We start from the raw sequence: 20,279 nt of genomic DNA, 5'->3' as shown, positions 1-20,279 counted from the left end.
TTTTGGGTAAAAAGCATAGTCTATAGGTCATGGTTTTGGTCGATTTTGGACCATTTTCACACCTTTTTTTAAAGATATGTATAATTTATGAAGGATGTAAAATAGGTCATTTTTGGCCATTTTTGGGCAAAAAGCATAGTCTATAGCCCATGGTTTTTTGTCGATTTTAATCCATTTTCACACCTTTTGGGAAAATATGCATAATTTATGAAGGATGCAAAATAGGCCATTTTTGGCCATTTTTGGGCAAAAAGCATGGACTATAGCCCATGGTTTTGATCGATTTAGGACCACTTTCACACCTTTTGGGAAAATATGTATAATTTATGAAGGATGCAAAATAGCTCATTTTTGGCCATTTTTGGGCAGAAAGCATGGACTATAGCCCATGGTTTGGTTGATTTTAGGCCATTTTCACACCTTTTGTGAAAATATGCATTATTTATGAAGGATGCAAAATAGGTCATTTTTGGCCATTTTTGGGTAAAAAGCATGAACTATAGCCCATGGTTTGGTCGATTTTGGACCATTTTCACACCTTTTTGAAAGATATGCATTATTTATGAAGGATCCAAAATAGGTCAAATTTAACCAAAAAGCATGTACTGCTAAAAGCGATAAGGAACAAAAATTGAAACTGAAGTACTCAGCTTATGGAGAGCAAAGATTAAGTTTAGGGAGGGAAGAAGGTAAGAAGGAAAAGAAAGAAAGCGGGACGTTTATCAAAAAGCAAATTGATGGATAGATGAGATTGGATTGGATGGGATGGGATGGAAAGGGATGGGATGGGATGGGATGGGATGGGATGGGATGGGATGGGATGGATGGATGGATGGATGGATGGATGGATGGATGGATGGATGGATGGATGGATAGATGGATGGATGGATGGATGATGGATGGATGAATGGATAGATTTGATTGGTTGGGATGGGATGAATGGACGGATGGTTGGATGGATGGATGGATGGATGGATGGATGGATAGATGGATGGATGGATGGATGGAATGGGATGGAATGTTATAAATGAAATGTAATGGAGGAATAAATGAGTGTTTCCTTCCACAATCTAACTGGACAATCTTGACGTCAATCTTGTTTGCTTCATGGCCACCAGCACCACATCAGTGCGTCTAGGTGTTCAATGTGTATTTGTTCAGGCTCCAAGGTCTCTCTCAGTGATCGTAAACCACCCGTATCAAGGTTTACTGTTGCTAATCTGTTATATCTGCTTTGAGGAACAGAAATAAGAGAAACCATAAGAAACTAAGAATATATTCAGGATTGATGTTATGGGAAAAGAATTGTGATAATTGCGATCTGAAGATGAAAGTTCAGAGGTATACAACAATTTGCTGTAAATATCTTAAATTTGCAATCAGTATTAATATTATCAATACTATTTGTTTGTCTCTGATTAGGTTATAGAAAAATAGGCGTTTCGACCATATTTTATCAAAGGTTCTTCTTCATTAAATAATAATGTCTTGCGCAAGGAATACTTTGCTGTTTTTATCATCTACGATTAGTTCTTTTAAATGGATTTTGCGAGCGTAAAATTAATATTACACTCTGTGAAAGAGATTAACAACACAATACATTGAACGTGTTTTTGTAGGTTGCAATCATTTACAAATTGAAGGACGCTTCTTCAACCATTACGTTTTTAATATCATGGATCCAAGCTTTCGGACTAATTAGTCCAGGAAATAATGATATGTTGGTTATAGATTCTACTTGCAAACGATCTAGAAAATTAAGAACTTTATGGTTGGGGAAACGTTCTTTAAATTTGTAAACAATATATATTTGTTCTGGTTCTGGATGCAGATTCGATACATAAACCTACGAGGTACCGCCACGTCTGCGTGAAGGAGGAATAAATTTTTTTTGGAATTCTTTATGAAATGTTACAGAATCCAGGAAGTGACGTCACAACACGATGTATCAAGCGTGGTTTAAAGAGAAACTATCATTAAATATTTTTCCTGTAATAATCAGTTTTTAGTATTTACCTCTATTGATGTCACTGTTACTCATGAATGACTGTTGTCTTGACAATCACGTGACGTCACTGTTTATGAATACCAATGACGTCACTGTTACGCGTGAATGACTGGTGTCATGACAATCATGTGACGTCACTGTTTGTGAATGTTAACGACGTCACTGTTACGCATGAATGGCTGTTGTCATGACAATCATGTGACGTTATTGTTTATGGACGTCAATGACGTCGGAGTAACTTCCACGCCGTTTTACAGGATAATATTTAGGTGTACTAATTTACCTCATGTGACGTCACTGCCTGTGAAAATGGATTATACCATATCGTTTTAAATGGCCTGTTCTACCACTCAGGAGAGCCAATGTTTTCAGACTACCGTACTTACTTAATATCGTCTAGTATTCGGCTCCTTATTGCACATTAGGAGTAAAACGATCCAGTCCCATTGAGACGCCCAGTTGATACGAATTAACCTTTAATTGTAAGAATGAAACTTGATCACGGCTTGTGTATTATTTCTTAAAAGTATTTGACATCTGATAGTATCGGCTCGGGCTGATATGATAGCTCATTATTTGAGCAAGCAGGTGTTTTCATGGATAGGGTTTCAGTTTATCCGGACCAGAAAGGCTAGAAAAGGTGGGAATGAGGAGTTAATAGCTTATTGATTTAATTCTTGTATGACTTGACCTGGAAAGAAGAGATTGTTGAAAGGAAATAAGGAAGGAAGGAAAGAAATAAGAAACTAAAGAAGAAAGGAAAGAAAGAAAGAAAAAGAAAGAAGAAAGAAAGAAAAAGAAAGAAGAAAGAACGAACCAAAGACGAACTAATCACGAGCATCATCCAGAACCAAGCACCCACCGCCTCACCTCCTCCCCCCTCACCACGCCACCCATCCCTCACCCTCCCTACCCTCCCTCCCTCCTCCCTCCCTCCCCCCCCTCCCTCCCTCCCTCCTCCTTTTCCTCCTCCTCCCTCCTCCTTCCCTCCCTCCCCCCCCCCTTCCTTCCTTCCTTCCTTCCTTCCCTCCCCCTTCCCTCCCGCCACCCTCCTCCTCCGAAGGACGGAGACATAAATGCAATACACCACAGACTCTACAAGAGGGATGACACGCTTCTATAATCCCGTTTCAGCCTCATTTAATATTATCTAGCACCAACAATCTTCTGTCTCCGACGATAGTCTCGATTAGTTATCTATAACTTCCAAGAGAAGGTTTGTTTATTTTACTGTGAATTTTGTATTTAAGCGTGTCTGAGTCATAGGATAGCATAGGAGTAAGAAAAGGTTCAAATAATTATGTGAATTCAATCAGAATAAATTTAAAAAAAAAGGAAAGGAAAAATGACTTACTACTAGAGATGAAGGGTAAATCTACAGAAGAAGAAAAGAGAAGAGAAGAGAAGAGAAGAGAAGAGAAGAGAAGAGAAGAGAAGAGAAGAGAAGAGAAGAGAAGAGAAGAGAAGAGAAGAGAAGAGAAGAGAAGAGAAGAGAAGAGAAGAGAAGAGAAGAGAAGAGAAGAGAAGAAAAGAGAAGAAAAGAGAAGAGATGAGAAAAGCGGCGGGACCGAATATTGAACAGTCTTCACTTAAACTCAAACAAGAATTTGTTTGCTCACTTAGTAAATCCTACCAGATTATTTTTGTATACCTACAATTTACCATGGTTCTACCGACGGTAGATAATTCCTTTGATAAATCTATGCAAGCAATTAGCCGCTTTTAAGGATAGTTTACCAAATGAACAGTTTTTTAAGTGAACATGACGTGTTAGGAGAGATTGAGGTATCAGCTATCAATGTTTTTGACAGGTCGACTCTATGTTTCCTGTTTACCTATACTTCACCCTAAAAAGCGGCTGCTTTATAAAGGCAAATTGGAGAGTGGAGCAATCACAATCATTTTACAACCTCTCGAACCTTGAAGGAAGCGACCAGTACCACAAGAAATGAAGAACCTGCAAAATATCTTAGCATTCTTAGGCGTCTTTATAGTTTTCTGCTCTTGGATTTCCTTTTCACAAGGTAAGGACTTCTAACTGGCAAGCACCAAACTTTTTGGGGCAAAAGTTGAGGGTTAATTATAATCAAAACGAAATTTCATTCTCTCCTAAAAAGGGGTTTTAAACTTTAATAGAAAAGTATTTATATGTTTTCTTGTTTTCCATATATGCCGAAGTTACATATAAAACAAAAATCATGTCTTAATTATACATTATTTTTATCTTTTGTTTTCGGTTTATGTCGTTATTTATTTTCAATTTAGAAGTTTCAAATTTCTTTCTTTTTATCTTGTGAATGTGGGAAGTCGCTTTTTGATGTTTAAATTGACGCTTGAATTTCGATTTCATGGCTGAATCGGCTTACATATTAAACAAAAACAAAAACCAAAAAAAAAAAAGAAAAAAGAAAAGAAAAAAAAAAAAATTAAATGAGGGGAGAAAAAAAAGAAAAAAAAAAAAAAGAAAAAAAAGTGACAAAATGACAAAAAAAGAAAGTCTAGCTCCATGACAACGACTCCTTCAGTTTTGTGGCTCCTCGTTTTCACTGACATTATAACTAAATATGTATTTAATTGCCAGCCTTTAAAAAAGACTTCAAAGTTTATTGAACCCTGAAACAATCCCTTGTATAAACTGATCAAAGGTCATGGCGAAGTCAGGGCACGGCTAACTCATAGTTTCAGATTAGAATTTATAGCATGTTAGTTTTTTTTTGAGGAAAACACAGGAGAAAACCCCTCTCAAGGGAGAGACCTAACAAACTCTACTGATGATGAGTCCAGGAATCAAACTTTTAATCCCAGAGGTGAGAGGCGAGTGCACTACGTACGACTACGCCACCTCGATTCCTATCTATTCTAGATGAAGATATTAAAAAAAAAAAAAAAAAAAAAAAAGAAGAAAAAAAAAAATCAAGTTTATCAAAGCACAGCCTTATATTAATTAGCTTATTATCAAACATTACTATTCCATCCTATATCTTGTTGTTCGTTGCTATCCATTTTTCAGTCAAAATTTTATCCGGTTGTCAAACACATGACAGAGGCAGGCACGTATAGACGGTGTGATGTAATGGTTACCTAGTTTGTTCAGGGAGAATCGTATCGAAAGCTTATCGTCATATATAGGTCTTTGCAATGATTTTGAAGAATTCAAATCAATAATAATAATATATAATTTGCGGGAATCCCTCGACCGTCATTTAGATATGCAGAAAGTGTGCACGCTGGCGTAAGTGGCCACGGTATTTTATCTTTTAAAATGACTAGGAAATTGGTCACGTCTAAAAGATATATTATATCCTTGGTCCTGTCAAGATATATGAGTAGAGTCGTTCGTTTGTTCTCTCCTGTGCTTCGAGGGTTTTTTCTCCTAGTTCTCCGGTTTTCCTCCCCCTAAGAAATCAATAATGTTTTTGGGACTTTCTCGCGATCGATCTACAAAAAATGCGTTCACCCTCACGATTGCAAATTGTTTCTGATTATGATTAGTATTTTATTATTTTATTATTTTATAATAATCATTTAAGAGCTTCCGAAGAAATCAGCTCAAACATTATCTGTGGTCAAAGTCAACGAAAATTGATACAAATTGAACAAGTCAGTCATGTCGACTAACTGCTGCCGATATCAGCTTATTGTTTGAATTACTTAAGCAAAAACAATGCGAAAACATGCAGAATTACGCCGACATCCGGCGACTAATCGCGAGACAAAACGAAGAGAGAGAAGCAATCATTTCTAAAATCAAAAACCTTGATTTCAGGAAATCATCGAATACAACAAAGTCATTGTGCTAAATGGCTGAAAGCATATTCTTAATCGTTTACGAATATTTGCTGTTGCTTAGGAACAAGATTTTGGAAATGAGGACTGCGGGCTCAGACTATTCTCAAACCAGATAGAGAGAACCTAGACACCGAATGAAAAATATGGCGAACAATTTGAATAGCTATTGTTTTAGACTGACTGGCCTCATGTTCAAGCGGAAATAAAAAAGCGTTTTCACATGTTTGAGAGGCTGTCCACGGTTTCTAGTTGAGCTGGCTCATTTTTTTACGCGACTTGAAGTTGTGAAAGGCCCATTTACCCTCTTCTTCAGTCGTTTCATACTAGAGTCGTAATCTACCCATTACGCATGTTCTTATATGATTTCCAAGCCCATCCCACACGGCTTACCGCCTCATCTCTCAGGCATGAGAGGCTAGTCAGCAGTCCAAAACAATATATTCAAATTTGTCGTCATATACATGACTTTCATAACTGGCTGCTGCTAATTTGCATAAACATTAAAAATCAATGTTTTTGGAGTGAAAACCCTTTTAAATCATTGATCTTGTTGATTCAGATAAGGTGTGTGAGTTTCTACTTAAATTAATAAATCCTTTACAAGATGTGAGCTTTTGAAGTTTTGAAAATCAACCAAAAGGAGGCCACCAAGGCTTCCAGTGATAAATACATACAAAACTCTCTATTTTCGTTCTTTCATAACTTCTTTGATATGCAGTCAAATTCTACAAAATTTTCTGGAAATAGTTTTCGTGAAGTATTTTCTCAGATAGCATTAATAGTTTCTGGTAAAAAGGCTTCATTTTCTCTATCTGAAAAAACTGAGTTATGAAAGTCGTCTATTGGGTGTATAGCTACACTCGAGTCAAATATTATACTTACTTACTTAAATGAAAACATATATAATTGTATTTAAATTAAAGTAAAATTGATGTTAGTCTAGCCCAGCTTAATAGACAGTCGCTACATTTCTTTTTCGTCTTTTTGTTTTGTTCTATTATAGACCCATTCAGACTGGAAGCCTACGTAATGCTTCCCATCTTAGACCACGTGTCACAAGTAGCCTAAATCTACAATTCTAAAGACAACGTGTCGTTCTTTTAAAAATAGCATTCTAAGCTTAGTCATTCACATATAGAGGCTTTGCACCATCACGTGGCAATGGCAGCCATGACAGGAACAATTGAATCTGGTCTAATCTGATTTTTTAAAAATTAAACATATTTCAAAACATGCTAACCCCATGAGCAAGAACTCATCGAGGTGGTCTATATATCTTTTTACGGTAATAAATCTGATTTACATGAGACGAATTCAGTTTCCTAGGGAAAAAAGACTATTGTCGTGCCCTGTGTCACGGCTGCTATCACGTGATGGTGCTAATGGGAATGATACGTGGTCTGAGACGGGAAAACGTTACACCGAACTTGAATAGGTCTATATACTGACTCTCATCACGAATTTCTTTCAAACAGCTTTGCAAAATTTCGTTCCCGTCGGATGTTTCAAAGACAAACTTCAAGACAGAGCCTTACCTGACCTGATCATAAACCATCGCATCTCCGATCCTGTCATCGACTGGTCGAACCTCTCCATAACCGTGCAGTCGTGTGCAAAAGCTGCACAAGACAAGGGCTATGTGTACTTTGCCTTGCAGTTCTGGGGCGAGTGCTGGGCGGGGCATTCTGGTCACCTGACCTATGACAAGCATGGACCATCTACACATTGTGAGAGAGGTGTTGGTAAAGGGTATACGAACTTTGTCTATAGGAATACTGGAGTGGGTGAGTTGTATTTAGTCTTGTCAACATTATTATTTTTAAACAGAAGACTGTTTTGAGTGATTATTTATCCATCCTACGTATAACGATGTTTGCGCTTGTCTGATTAAATATATTTTTGTGTCATCTGTCATGAGTACTTTACTTCTTTTTATCAATATCTTGATTGATTGTTTGTTTACTCGTTCGTTTTGCAAGTTTTATCGATTGTTTGTTTGTTGTCAAGCTTGTGTGTTTGTTTGTTTTTTGTATTTTCCCCTTCTTTTCCAAGAGTATTTTTGCTTTCTTACGTTAATCAACTTTGTTTGTCTAATTGGTTTTGATTTGTACGTGCTTGCATTGTCTTTTTCAAACAAAATAAATCAATGCAAATTAATATTTCAATTAAAAATCAAGAAAGTATACATGCAATTATAAACTGTTTTTGATAAGTATTTCCTTACTTACCTTGTTTTTGTGTCTTACCAATATTCTCAAGAAAGACGAACATGCACTTGCTGTATTTTTTTGTCTTACCAATATTCTCAACAAACACTAACATGCACTTGCTGTATTTTTTGTCTTACCAATATTCTCAACAAACACTAACATGCACTTGCTGTATTTTTGTCTTACCAATATTCTCAAGAAAGACGAACATGCACTTGCTGTATTTTTTGTCTTACCAATATTCTCAACAAACACTAACATGCACTTTCTGTATTTGTTGATGCTTTAGATAATGAATGTGAAGCACCCAGGGTCCTAGATTCAGAGGATCGAGCCATGACCTACAGCAAAAAGTTAGCTCCTTTCTTGTGTGATGAACACATGGTCCCAGGCTGGTATCGATTCAAGGGCAAGGCTGGTAACGCTATCGCTAACACTTGTCCGGCAAAGTGGAGTTGTGGGACCCATATGGCAGGATGGATGAAGGTACTTGATGTTGAAGCATGATAGTTATGAATGAATTACTGTAAGAACTGTGAGACTGTTAGGATGTTCTCCTATTTACCACTGCCTTTAGCACCACAAGTGTCACTAAAATTATTAGTCCCTACGACTTGACACACGACCACTACCACCACCTCTACCATCACCACATATTACCGTTATAACTTCCTTTACCACCACAACAATCCCAACAACCACTACCACCACCATAACCAACATACCTTAACTAATCTATCACCTCTCCCACTACCATTGCCTCTATAACCACCTTTACGTCTTCCATCTCCACCACCACCTCTACCACTAACTACTTTACCACTACAGCTACTACCACAGCTTCAATTACCTCTACCATTAATGCTATCAACACCACTACACCTACCACCACATTACCATTACAACTACCACTACACTACAACTACCAACTTGACACCTTGACATCGTGTTATATGATATTCCACAGGGATCCCATCCTCAGCCGTCTCAAGGTATCACAGATGCCAAGGTTTGCATTCATTATCCAGAACAAAATAACTGTTGTGTTGGGGAGGAACCAATCAAAGTCCGTAACTGTGGAAGGTTCTACGTCTACAAACTAAAGCCTGCAGAAATTGGATGTTTCTCGCGTTACTGTGGTAACGGCCGATAAGTATAGAGGTAATTGAAATTACACAGCACTGCAATTTTTTTTTACAGCTTATCATACCTATTTGGTGATATGACTAAATATATAGAGGGCTGCGAAACTATAACATGGGCCGCGAAGAGGAATGTGTTGCGATGCTAAAGTCCCACCCCAGTTTTGGCTAATGTCTAATGGTATTAAATTTTCAAGTTAAATGAAGCCACCTTATATATACTAGTCTACTTTTTTTCTCCCATCTAAGCGGACCCCTTAGGCTTCCCTCAGTCTGTTTTCGGTCCTTTTAAAGACATAAATCAGTTTTGATACGCGCATGAAAAATGGCATGTTTGCTGGACACGGCAAGGCATTGATGGTACAAAGGGAATCGCTGTCACCACAGATCTAGATTAGCTTAAGCTCGACGGTCTACGGTGCCATAATAACTGAGAACAGCATCAAGATCACAGCATGACAAGTGCATAGTTTTTTAATAATGATACAAATTGAAACTGCTCCATGCAATTGGCTTCAATAGACTGCCCTTCACAGTTCCCTGCGCCATCTTGAAAGGTTAACGTGCCTTTGCATCGAAGCGAGACGAACGGTGAGCTTGCAATGATAGAGACCTTTTTTTAAACACCTTGGACAATTATTCACATGTCTCTATCATTGCTAGCTCACCGTTCGTCTCGCTTCGATGCGAAGGCACGGCTACCTTTCAAGATGGCGCAGGGAACTGTGAAGGGGACTATTGAACTACAATACTATTTTACTGATTATTTGTTTCCTTAATTCTTATTTCACAGAATGTTCCAGGCGTTGCATCAGTGTTCATTCCTGAGCGAATGGAAACAAAGTTCGTCAAAGACTATTATAGAATATTTAAAAATACCTATTGCTATTATTAGTTAAGATTCCCTTTTGTCATTTTAGTGCAGCTAATTTATTCGATTATGATTATAAACTTATATTCAAATATGAAGAATTAAAAAATAATAAACACTTTATTTAGTTGCAAGGAACGTTTATCTTAGCATTGTAAAATGGGCGTTTTTCACGCGGCAGCCATGTTGGATTGAACAATAGATTCCACCACGCGTAGCCTCAAATTCAAGCGCTTGGGAATTAGTTAATGCTGGGGAAACAAAGGTTTTTATTCTCATGACAATAAACATGGCCGCCGTGTGATTAAAAAATCATTCATTTTTCCCCACACACAACATCCCTGAAAGCCCTAAAAAGAGCTAACGAGATGAACTCTTATCTTTTGCTAATTCTGAAACACTTCTTTCAGAGGTGGATCGGAAAACCTGAACATCTCCATGTACTCATACTCATTTAAAGGATCGGTTTTTGCTAGTCTTAAAATAAGATTAATCATTTGTTTTCTGTTGTTTTTATAAAAACCCTTTTAATTCTCTCGAATGTAAAGTTTGAAATAATTGGGAACATTTCACTTTCTTCTGACTTGAGAGCTCCAAAATTTAAGTGTATGCAAAAGAAATTTTAGCCTTGCATATTGATAGGTAATTTCTTGTTGTTGACAAAACATTTTCTTCTCATGACGGGTAAAACATTTTTTGAACGGCGAGTGAATACTCCCTGTCCCAATCTGAATAAAATTGTCTCGAAGAATATTGTACATCTTTAAATTTCTTTATGAAAGCCTCGTAACGATTGTTATATGAGTGCCTGTTTTTCTCAAGAAGCTTCCCTAACCTTTCAAAATAAACTTCAGTTGTAGATGAACACAGTGTCTGGAATGCGTCTCACTCAATTTCATTGAGTTAGACGTTAATATCAACTAGTTGAGTGAGTTGAGCGTTGTGTGCATAGAATATTCAATGTAGTGGTAGTGTGTGTGAGCGAAAAGTGTCCCAAGCAATTAGTGCGAAAGCGCTTAGAACGACTAGACACTTAAATAAAAGTGATTTATTTTTTGATTTTTTAACGTGTCGGGGAGATTGCGATTACCTCATCTTGAGAAGACGATTAAAGTTTTTTGTGAGGTTCGATGCAATCATTTCAGTTGCCAAATCCTTGAAACGCAAGTTGTAGCATTCTTTGTGATCCCCACGCAACATTTGTACAGGTGCTGTTATTGCTCAGTAGATGATAACAACGATGTTGTCATTGATAATGATGGTGGTAGTGGTTAGTGATGAAGATCTGCTGCTGGTGCTTCTGATGCTCATAATGCTGTGAAGACCAGGATGACATCGATGATGGTGATGGAGCCATGGTGAGAATATGATGACGTTGTGATGATGATCATATGTTGATGATGTTCATATGATCGCATAAGTGGTTATTGGCTTTATTTTCAATGCTTGTGGGATCGTTTATTTGGTAAAAAACTTAATTCATGAAAGGCTATCCTTACCAAATACAGTCTAGTATTCTTCATAAGATTTTTTTTTTACAAAATAAGCGAATATTATAGTATTTTTCCATCATTATGGTTAATTTATCTTTCATTCCCCAACTTAAATGATACACAGTCCATGCATAAAGATAATTAAACCGCAATGAAGATCAGTACGTAAAGATGTAGCAGATAGAATAGTGCAATTGTTGATGCTTTTTTTATATTAAAGTGCCTATCACCCTTCTGACAATATTTACAGTATTGATTCTACATGGAATAAGATGTCGAATAACCTGAAAAAATTTCATAGCTTGAGTGCAGCTTCTTGAAGTTATGAAGGTTTTTCCATGTCATATGCTAATGCCGTGACGTATGAGGAGGCATTTATGGTTATTTGTTGTTCCTTGTAATTCGAAACACCGGCTTCTATGTGAAAACTAACTTGCAATAATTTCGATAAGAGCAATGGGGAAAACAATGACGTACTTCAAATTTAATTTATCTGTGCCAGTAAGGTTTTGTATATTAAATGATTACTCCTCATACGTCACAACATTAGCTTATGGCATGGAAAAACCTTTATAACTTTAAGAATCCGCACTCAAACTATGTAATTTTTTCGGGTTATTCAACATCTTACCCCATGTAGAATCAATACTGAGAATATTGTCAGAAGGGTGATAGGAACTTTAATACTATTTCTCTTATTTTGGACAGGATTTCAGAGTGAGGGCCTCTCAAGCCAGCCACGCCATAGGTATCTTGCCTAATCCAAAGACAACAACGACTAACAAGCTAGACACAATATGTACAAATAAATTTAGTTTATTATTATTTAAGTTAGCGACCTAATTGTCTTTAAAATTGATTTGAATGACTTCAACAAGAATATGTGAAACTTGTGTAGAAAAGTGTGAAAGTACTAATTTATTGTGATTGTACATGTATTCATTGATATGGCGATGACTAATTAATATTAAGAAAAAAGCCTTTAACGAAAGCATATTAATTTCCAGCTTTTATAACAGCATCGATCATGCAAGCATAGCGGACCATTTCAGAAAAAAATATAAATTTTCATTGATACAGTTGATTGTAATAATAATATTTCAGGGTATAGAACCTATTTTTAACTAGACTTCTGATTGTCTGGCTCCCTAAACTTTTCTTCTAATGGAGGTGCAGAAAATCTAAACATTTTCAAATGTTCATACTGATCTGAAGGATCAACCTTTGCTAGTTTGATGATAAAAGGAAGCATCTCTTTTTGTTCTTCGCTTTGGAAGATTTCCTGGATCCTTTCTGAAGCAAATTTTGGAATGAGCGGATACATATCGAGCTTTTTAACTTGTACGCTCCAGAATTTCATTGTATGTAAAAGAAACTTGAATCTTGCATATTTGTAGGTGACATCCTTCATTTGGCAATGCATCGTACTTTCAAAGTTGTGAAAGAGATTATCCACAGAGTCGAATATTCCGACTCTAACTTTCTTTTGTCGAAGTTTTTGTTTTGCAATTTCGATTTTTTTGGCAAATGCTTTGTAATGTTTGTTGAAAATCAGGCGATTTTTGTGTGAAATTTTATCAAGAGTTTCGAAATCGACTGTTGACTTTGAAGAACACATATCTGGAATGGACATAAAGGCATCTACGATGTTTTCGTCATCATCCATGTGATTAGACTTTACCTTTTCTTTTTCGAAGTTTTCTTCTGTTGGCAAAAAGTGTTGGGCATTAAGATTTGTAATGGTTGGGTATTTGGGAATTGGTTCCATGGTATGAGGCACACACTTCAGTATACTGTCATAATTGTTTCTATAGAAATGAAGACTCCATTTCAAACTAATCAGCTTGATTGTCAAGAATATATAAAAGTCCAGCTTTGTTGATCGGAAATTACTTTCCTCTTTTCTTAGTCTCAAAATAATTTCGACGTATTGTGAATTCATTGAGTTAAACTGTTCATCTTGTGATTCTAGAGGGTAATCATAGGAAAGGTTAAGATAGTCGTCGAAAAGAATATCTTCAAGAGATTTGCCTGTAAGAATATGTCCCTCTTCCTGGAAGTCTTTGCACTCTTTGCTATCACCAAGTAATTGAATTTCCTCATGGTTTAATTCGTTAATGTAAAATCTTTCTGGGAGATCATTGAACAAGAAATTGAGGATTAGAAAGTACTCAGTTACACGGTCAGGGTAAATCATGGACCCTCCATATTGTGATAACACTCCAACTACTTTACACCAAGGATTATCCCAGTCACAATTCTCCCCACCATGCAGCTTGGCTAAGTACATGGGCGTAATATTATCCATTGTAGGGCAATTAGCAGTTAAACCAGTTACACTCCAGTGATCCTTCAAATCAAACAAGTCATCTATGAACCTCCACATTCCACGAGTGGCTGCTAAATGCATAAGTGTTGGTGTAATTCTCTTGTCATCACATCCAATGTCAAATGGTTTGTTCTTGGTCAAATGCTTCAAAATGACACTCGCAGTGAGAGATGCAAATTCGACTTCCATTGATGTTAAAAGACTTGGTCTAAAAAGATCGAAGTAAGGTCGGTATTTGATTGCATACCATATTGACAAAACCAAAGCGTCAAATTCTTCTGGACTTTCCAAGGAAGGATTTGCGCCCCATTTTAAAAAGTGTTTGACAGCAACAACATTCCCACCCTGGGCTGCTCGTTGAAGAGCTGTGTAGCCGTCATTATCGAGACATTCGTCTATAATCTTGAAGCCACGGAAATTGGATTTGATTGCTATGGTTACAGGACCATCTCGAACTCTTTTTAACTTAAGCTGCCCTTCGGTGGATACTTCATCATAGACATCGAAAAGATAGTCAAACAACGCATGTTCCTCTTTCAGGTACTCTTCCCATTTAATGGGATCTACGAATATTGAAAGATACTGAAGATAATGCAACTTGTGATAGGCAGCAAGATGAAATACGGAATCTTGTAAATATTCTCCACATCGTATGTCAACAGTAACATCATGTTTCGCGAGGACTTTCGCCATGTTACGTCCCCCTTGTCTTAGATAAGCAAGAAGTGGGCTTAGGCCAGACTCCTCACAATTGACATCCATTCCTAATTGTAAAAACGCATCAACAGCATACACCATATTGTGATGGATGAAGGCTGCTAACATCGGGCACTTAAAGTTTATTTTCCCCGTCATTGTCATAAGTGCCGTTGAAAAACCTTTTTTCACGAAAGGTGGCAAAACATTTGTTGTGCTAAGTTTATTCAAATTTGTATGTTGGTTTTGTAAAAAGGATGCCAAACCAATGTCAACAGGAAATGGGGCAGGTGTAGAGAGAACGACAAGTCTAGAGTTTATGTGGAGATCACTTCCAAGCAAAATTATCGATATTTTACCAATGATATTTTCAGGGAGAACACTTCCATATGAGAGAAATGACTGCAATGGCCCCAGAACTGTCCCCAATTCAGACAAAGTGATATCACGGGACTTAGTTAACGACTGGAGGAATTTTGTGGAAGATGTAAGCCAAAAATGTTCTCTCATGTGCGACTTGACAGCTTTATCTTCCGACGAATCAAAGGTAACTGGGTCAATCGGATTTACAGCATACGGATCAAGAAAGTAAAAACTTCTATCTATAAGATATTCTTGAATCAAAAACTGCAAAGGTGTCTTTCCGTCTGCAGTGAGTGCTAAACCATTAGCACTAAGCTCAAAAAGTTTATCAAATATTTCCGTTGCTTTACATCGGCAAGCATAATGGATGGGAGTCATGTCATTTGGACCTTTGCTGTTGATATCTGCGCCATGTTCGACAAGAACAGACACTACGTCTCCATGTCCCTGACAAGAAGCAACGTGAATTGGTTGCAGGCCTTCACAGTTTGTCGCATTATAATCAGCGTTGTGTTCCAGAAGCAAACTCGTGAGGGCAGCAAAGTCATGATGTGCTGCCAGATGCAGTGGAGTGTATCCACAAAATTTGAGCTTACATCTATTCGAAGTGTCAACGCCATGTTTTAGAAACGCATTCACTGCTCGATAACTGTTGTGATGAACTGCTTCATGGATTGGTTCTTTGCCAAAATAATTTACACAATTGATTGCATTATGTTTTGAAGTGAGCAGAGTTTCTATCACATCTGGGTAATTACCAATGGCCGCTGCATGCAAAGCTGTATTGCAATTTCGAACAAAGTCTGATATCTGATCATCGATGCCATCACATCGAATACACGAGTCTCTGACTCCTTTTTTTAATAGAAACTCTACGATCCCAACTTGCCCATATAAAGCAGCATAGTAAAGACAAGTGTTGTCTACCTCTGCCCCATGTAGTAACAACAGCTCGACGATTTCAATATGACCAAATTCAGCTGCAAGTTGCACGGCGCTGTTACCCGTCGCTGACAACAAAAACACGTCACTGCCATTGTTAATAAGGTACTCGACTATGTCTTTGTGACCTTTTTGAGCAGCCACATGAAGCAGTGAGTATCCACACATTTGACGCTTGCATTCCAAAGTATCATCAATTATGCTCTTTTTGACAACTGGCAGCTTATGTCGTTTTGTCACTCGAGACAAAGATGCTCCTTTCTCATGAAGTAGACGTAGGTTGTTGAAACGACCAAATGTAACTGCCATAAATGCAGCCGTACGTCCTTTAATATCTTCGACATTTGCATCTTTAAAAATGTTTAACAACATAGCTAGTACCTTTTCGTTTTCTGCTTCCGCAGCAAGATGGAGTGCAGTAAAACCAGTACGTTTGTCTTTAACTTTGATTAACGTAGGATCAATTTTAAGGAAGCTATCCGTGTGCCTCTTCAGATGTCCTCCAACAACAATGTACGTAGTTAGATCGAAGATAAACTTGGGATTGACTTTGCTGAAATTTCCATTGATTACCTTTAAAAAGTGATTAGCTAAGGCTCTGCTTCCTTTCTTTTCATTTACATAGAAAACTCCGCCTTTGTTTGAGTTACTTGTTAGCCATTCAGTGAGGGAATTGTGAAAGATACGAACTGTCGACTGCCTTTCCTTCGTATAGAGAAGATACATTGACAGATCTTCTAGAACTGGTAGCAAATGGTAGTCGCAATCAAAATCCTTTTTTTCATCGGAAAGAATATCATACAACTCCACAACAGTTACCGGCGACTTTGTAGCAACTAAAATCTCAAATATTGTACGAGGTGCACTGAATTGTTCAAGTGAATCATATTTCCGTTCAAAAAAATCTTGATAGACGCTATTTATAGAATCTGGAAGATGGCTTTTATCTGTTAGTTCTCTTTTGAGCAGATATTCCAAAATCAGTTTAATATATAGGAAGTTTCCTTGACTTTTCTGGACAAGGTCCGAAACTGACGTATCTTTGCCTGAGAGGACGTAACTCCTTACCCGAGATTGAATAGACCCCTCTAATTTTGAAGTTAGGAACCTTTCGATATCTCGCAAGTTTTCTGGATCGTCAGGATGAAGTTCAATCAAATCAAGATTCCTAAGCTTTCTTCGTATGTTTGATTGGTTTCTAGTGGTGGTAATGACCTTTAGCCAGGATGGAAATTGTTTTATTTTATGCTGAAGGACATCCACTATAGTTCTTTCAGTGTTTTTTTCCTTTTCGTCTAGGCATTCATCTAATGCATCAACAACTATGTACATTGGATATTCAAATCTTAGTTGAAGTTTCAGCAATGGAGCAAGAATTCCTTGCTCGAAGCATCCTGTTGGATCTCCCAAGCATTCAACTTTGAGAATTCTTTGTATAAACTTTTCCTTATACAATAAGTCTTTATAATTTGGTAATCTCGATGCTATCATGTTTGCCAGATTACGAACAAACTTGGCACCATTCAAAGTGTTTTTGTCAGAATGAATACAGAAGTGGTATCCTAGAATTTGGCTGTGTAATGAAAGTCTTGACAGTTTTGAGCAAATCAGATTTGATATCAGTGCCGACTTCCCAAAACCTGGTGGACCAACGATCAAGACTCCTCTGGATTCTTTATGCTTTTGTTCGATTGATTCTGTAATAGTATTGAACAACCACTGGCGTCCAACGAAACCTTCTCTTGCTCGATTCAGGTACTCAGTGAAATCAAATTGCTTCAGCTCAAATGGATCGATATCGTAGAGCTTGTTTCTTTCACAATCTACAGTCAGTAAAATATAAAAGTGACTTTTGAGTCCTTTGTTATTGCATTATAGGAGGCGGAGAAGGCGGGGGTGCCCTAGCACCCCTATTTGACAGCGGTGGGGTTCTAAGCCGCGTTTTGGGTATAAATCTAACTTCACATTTTGTATCTTGTTGTTGTGGGTTGACTGAAAATATTGTGAGAAAACTGTTTACTAGATGGAAGGAGAATGTATTCTGGTGGATCTGAGAATGATCTACATGCTGATGCCTATAGGGACAAGGCTAAACCTTGTTTTTTCTTCCTTTCACAAGGGGACACCAGCAACAGGTACAACCATTCTATTCACACGTCAATTGCAAAAGGTTACTGTCTGTATTAAGACAATATATGCTTAAGGGCTTCGTCTCCAAATATCTCACCGCTATAAAGAGTGTTTACGAACGTGAGCATTTTCAAATCGTATTAGTGTAAACCCAAGACCAAATACTTACCAGAATCTACCGTATTCTCCTCAAGAATGGTTACACTCAGCACCAGGAAGAGAAATAAGACTCTGGCCCGACTTGGAATTATTTTGCCCACAGTCAAATACGCTATCAACAGTTTCACGATCAACAGAAAGAAGCTGTTAAAGATTTTCTCAAGGGTATTCAGAATCCATCTATTCTGTTTGCTTTTCTCTTGCTCCCTTAGCTCGATTGTTTCTATTGTGTTCTGTATGTCACTAAGAACGTTGTCTCGATCTGCATCACCTTTCATGCAAAAATGAAGAATGTCTTTTATTTCTGTCGCATGAGCTACATTTCGATCCACTTTTTCGATGATTTCATCTTTAATAGAAATGATGAAATCTTTTAAGTGGTTTATCGCTTGGACTTCGATATCTTTAAAATCTATGAGGGTATCACTCTCCAGTTTTGTGACCTCATTAAGGGCGTCAATAACATCGGGATCTGAACTAAACTCTGCATCTTGTAGAAAATCCTTCATAGACAGAAAAGCATCATTTGTTTCAGTTGCATCAAACTCTTGTTTGGGTGCGTGTCCCCATGCATTTCTTGTGTCCCTGAACTTTTCTACAAGCGTAGTGTCAGTCTTATAATAGTTACACCAGCACAAAAGATTCAGGAGCCCAGTAGCATCAGTCTCTGCACAGGAATTCCCTTTAGCACAACCGTAGGGCATGTACAGTTTGGCTACTTCCCAGTGATCATTCCAAAGTGAAGAATTACTTTGACTCCATGTTGTTTTTCTTTTTTTGTGTTGTCTTTCCAATTCTCTGGCCCAAGAACAATTTGACATATCATGATACGGATTTGGTCGACGTCTTGGTGTGTGAACACATGCACATAGAGGCAACCCATGGAGTGTAGTTTTCAGTGTTGCATGAAATGCTTTAGCTTCTCTTTCTACGTATGGTCGTATTGCTTTACACACCAAGTCAATCCCATATCCTATTTTAACCCAGTTTTTATAGTTTTCGTTTTGAAGCCTCTGTTGCCAAGATGGCAATATCAGAACTCTTTCGTCTTGCATAACAAAGATACTACCAGGAACCTGTTGAAACCAGTTCCATCCGTAAATATCTGGGGCAATTAAATAATCTAATGTTTGCACTATACATAAAATACCATCTGACTCGATTTTCCAATATCGAGTCAGAATTTCAAGATAAATTTTGTCTTATTATAAATTATATAAGTACAAATAAATATAAAATAAAGAGATATAAGTGGCTTTATTCAGTTATTGCAGGGTTACATAGTGGAAAACGGACTTTGTTCGTATCCGCGTCTGGTTTTCCATCCATTTATAGCTTTATATACACGATGAATAACCCTATTCATTTTATAATTAGTGTTGTAACGCCAATCCTTTAAGATTCTACACAGACTGATACACAAATACTCAAATGCATAATTGCCTTTCGCTGATATGCACACAGCAAAGTTGGTCTTTATGTTAACCAGTACTTCCTTAACCATATATCTTTCCCGCTGCGCGCTCCGAAAACAAGCTTTCTCTCAGTGAAAAAGCTGTAAATAGTTTAGCATTTCTTAGGCCAGTCCTCTCGACCGATCGAGAGATTCATAAATATGTCAATGAAAACTTACAATAACTATTTTAAAAGACTTAAGTATAGGAACCCACTTTTACCAGTTTAAGAAATAACAATATCGCCAAATAAGACGACTAATTATAAGTTTTGAAGTCGCTTTGGAAGAAATTAAGCGGCAAATTAAAAAAATAATTTTCTTACCTGAGAATTTTCTTAATCAAAAGTGTACCCTCAATATTCGTCACTTTGCTTTTGCTATTTGAATACTTTAAGGGGGCAGTGAAATTCTGAAGCAAATTGAAGCCTACAAAGTAAATTTTTGTGTGCTAATAATTCTGGGAAAATATATATAATTAATTCTGAGAGTCGTCATGGTCAGGTGTCACGATTTGTCTAGAAGGTTCGTGACAACGTATGTAAATTAATCCTGTCCCACATTAAAGAATGAGGAAAGTGCTTGATGAATTGACAAGATTTAAAGAAAAATATTACATGAGAGATCTGTAGAAAGATAATGTTTGTTTTCTTCTAAAATTAAGAAAAGTATTATCAAAAACCTTATAGATAGC

At 37.2% G+C, this 20,279-nt stretch overlaps 2 protein-coding genes across 2 annotated transcripts; one reads left to right on the top strand and one right to left on the bottom strand.

Annotated features, from left to right (window-relative positions):
* The first annotated feature begins 3,874 nt into the window (after positions 1 to 3,874).
* On the top strand, positions 3,875 to 10,143 carry LOC116300795 (pancreatic secretory granule membrane major glycoprotein GP2). Its single transcript, XM_031709736.2, has 5 exons — positions 3,875 to 4,032; positions 7,273 to 7,581; positions 8,297 to 8,493; positions 8,975 to 9,168; positions 9,943 to 10,143. The coding sequence occupies exons 1-4, from the start codon at positions 3,957 to 3,959 to the stop codon at positions 9,158 to 9,160; spliced, it is 768 nt and encodes a 255-aa protein (XP_031565596.1). The 5' UTR covers positions 3,875 to 3,956; the 3' UTR covers positions 9,161 to 9,168; positions 9,943 to 10,143.
* Positions 10,144 to 12,313: 2,170 nt separating this feature from the next.
* On the bottom strand, positions 12,314 to 20,206 carry LOC116300792 (uncharacterized). Its single transcript, XM_089024898.1, has 3 exons — positions 19,912 to 20,206; positions 18,143 to 19,208; positions 12,314 to 17,666 (listed from the first exon to the last, which is right to left on the bottom strand). The coding sequence occupies exons 2-3, from the start codon at positions 19,185 to 19,187 to the stop codon at positions 12,634 to 12,636; spliced, it is 6,078 nt and encodes a 2,025-aa protein (XP_088881024.1). The 5' UTR covers positions 19,188 to 19,208; positions 19,912 to 20,206; the 3' UTR covers positions 12,314 to 12,633.
* Positions 20,207 to 20,279: the final 73 nt, after the last annotated feature.

The sequence above is a fragment of the Actinia tenebrosa genome, unplaced genomic scaffold, assembly GCF_029948245.1.
Source record: "Actinia tenebrosa isolate PJP-AT-01 unplaced genomic scaffold, QUT_ActTen_1.0 PGA_scaffold9__36_contigs__length_13948895, whole genome shotgun sequence".
Classification (NCBI taxonomy): domain Eukaryota; kingdom Metazoa; phylum Cnidaria; class Anthozoa; order Actiniaria; family Actiniidae; genus Actinia; species Actinia tenebrosa.
The sequence above is the reverse complement of the archived record's forward strand: the minus strand, read 5'-3'. Positions and strand labels throughout refer to the sequence as shown.

Bases quoted from the DNA above. Each gene is read 5' to 3' on its own strand.
- LOC116300795 (XM_031709736.2), top strand. From the start codon at position 3,957: ATGAAGAACCTGCAAAATATCTTAGCATTCTTAGGCGTCTTTATAGTT. The intron at 4,033-7,272 runs GTAAGGACTTCT...TCTTTCAAACAG, and splicing joins TTGGATTTCCTTTTCACAAG to CTTTGCAAAATTTCGTTCCC. The intron at 8,494-8,974 runs GTACTTGATGTT...GATATTCCACAG, and splicing joins ATATGGCAGGATGGATGAAG to GGATCCCATCCTCAGCCGTC.
- LOC116300792 (XM_089024898.1), bottom strand. From the start codon at position 19,187: ATGCAAGACGAAAGAGTTCTGATATTGCCATCTTGGCAACAGAGGCTT. The intron at 17,667-18,142 runs GTAAGTATTTGG...TACTGACTGTAG, and splicing joins GGAGAATACGGTAGATTCTG to ATTGTGAAAGAAACAAGCTC.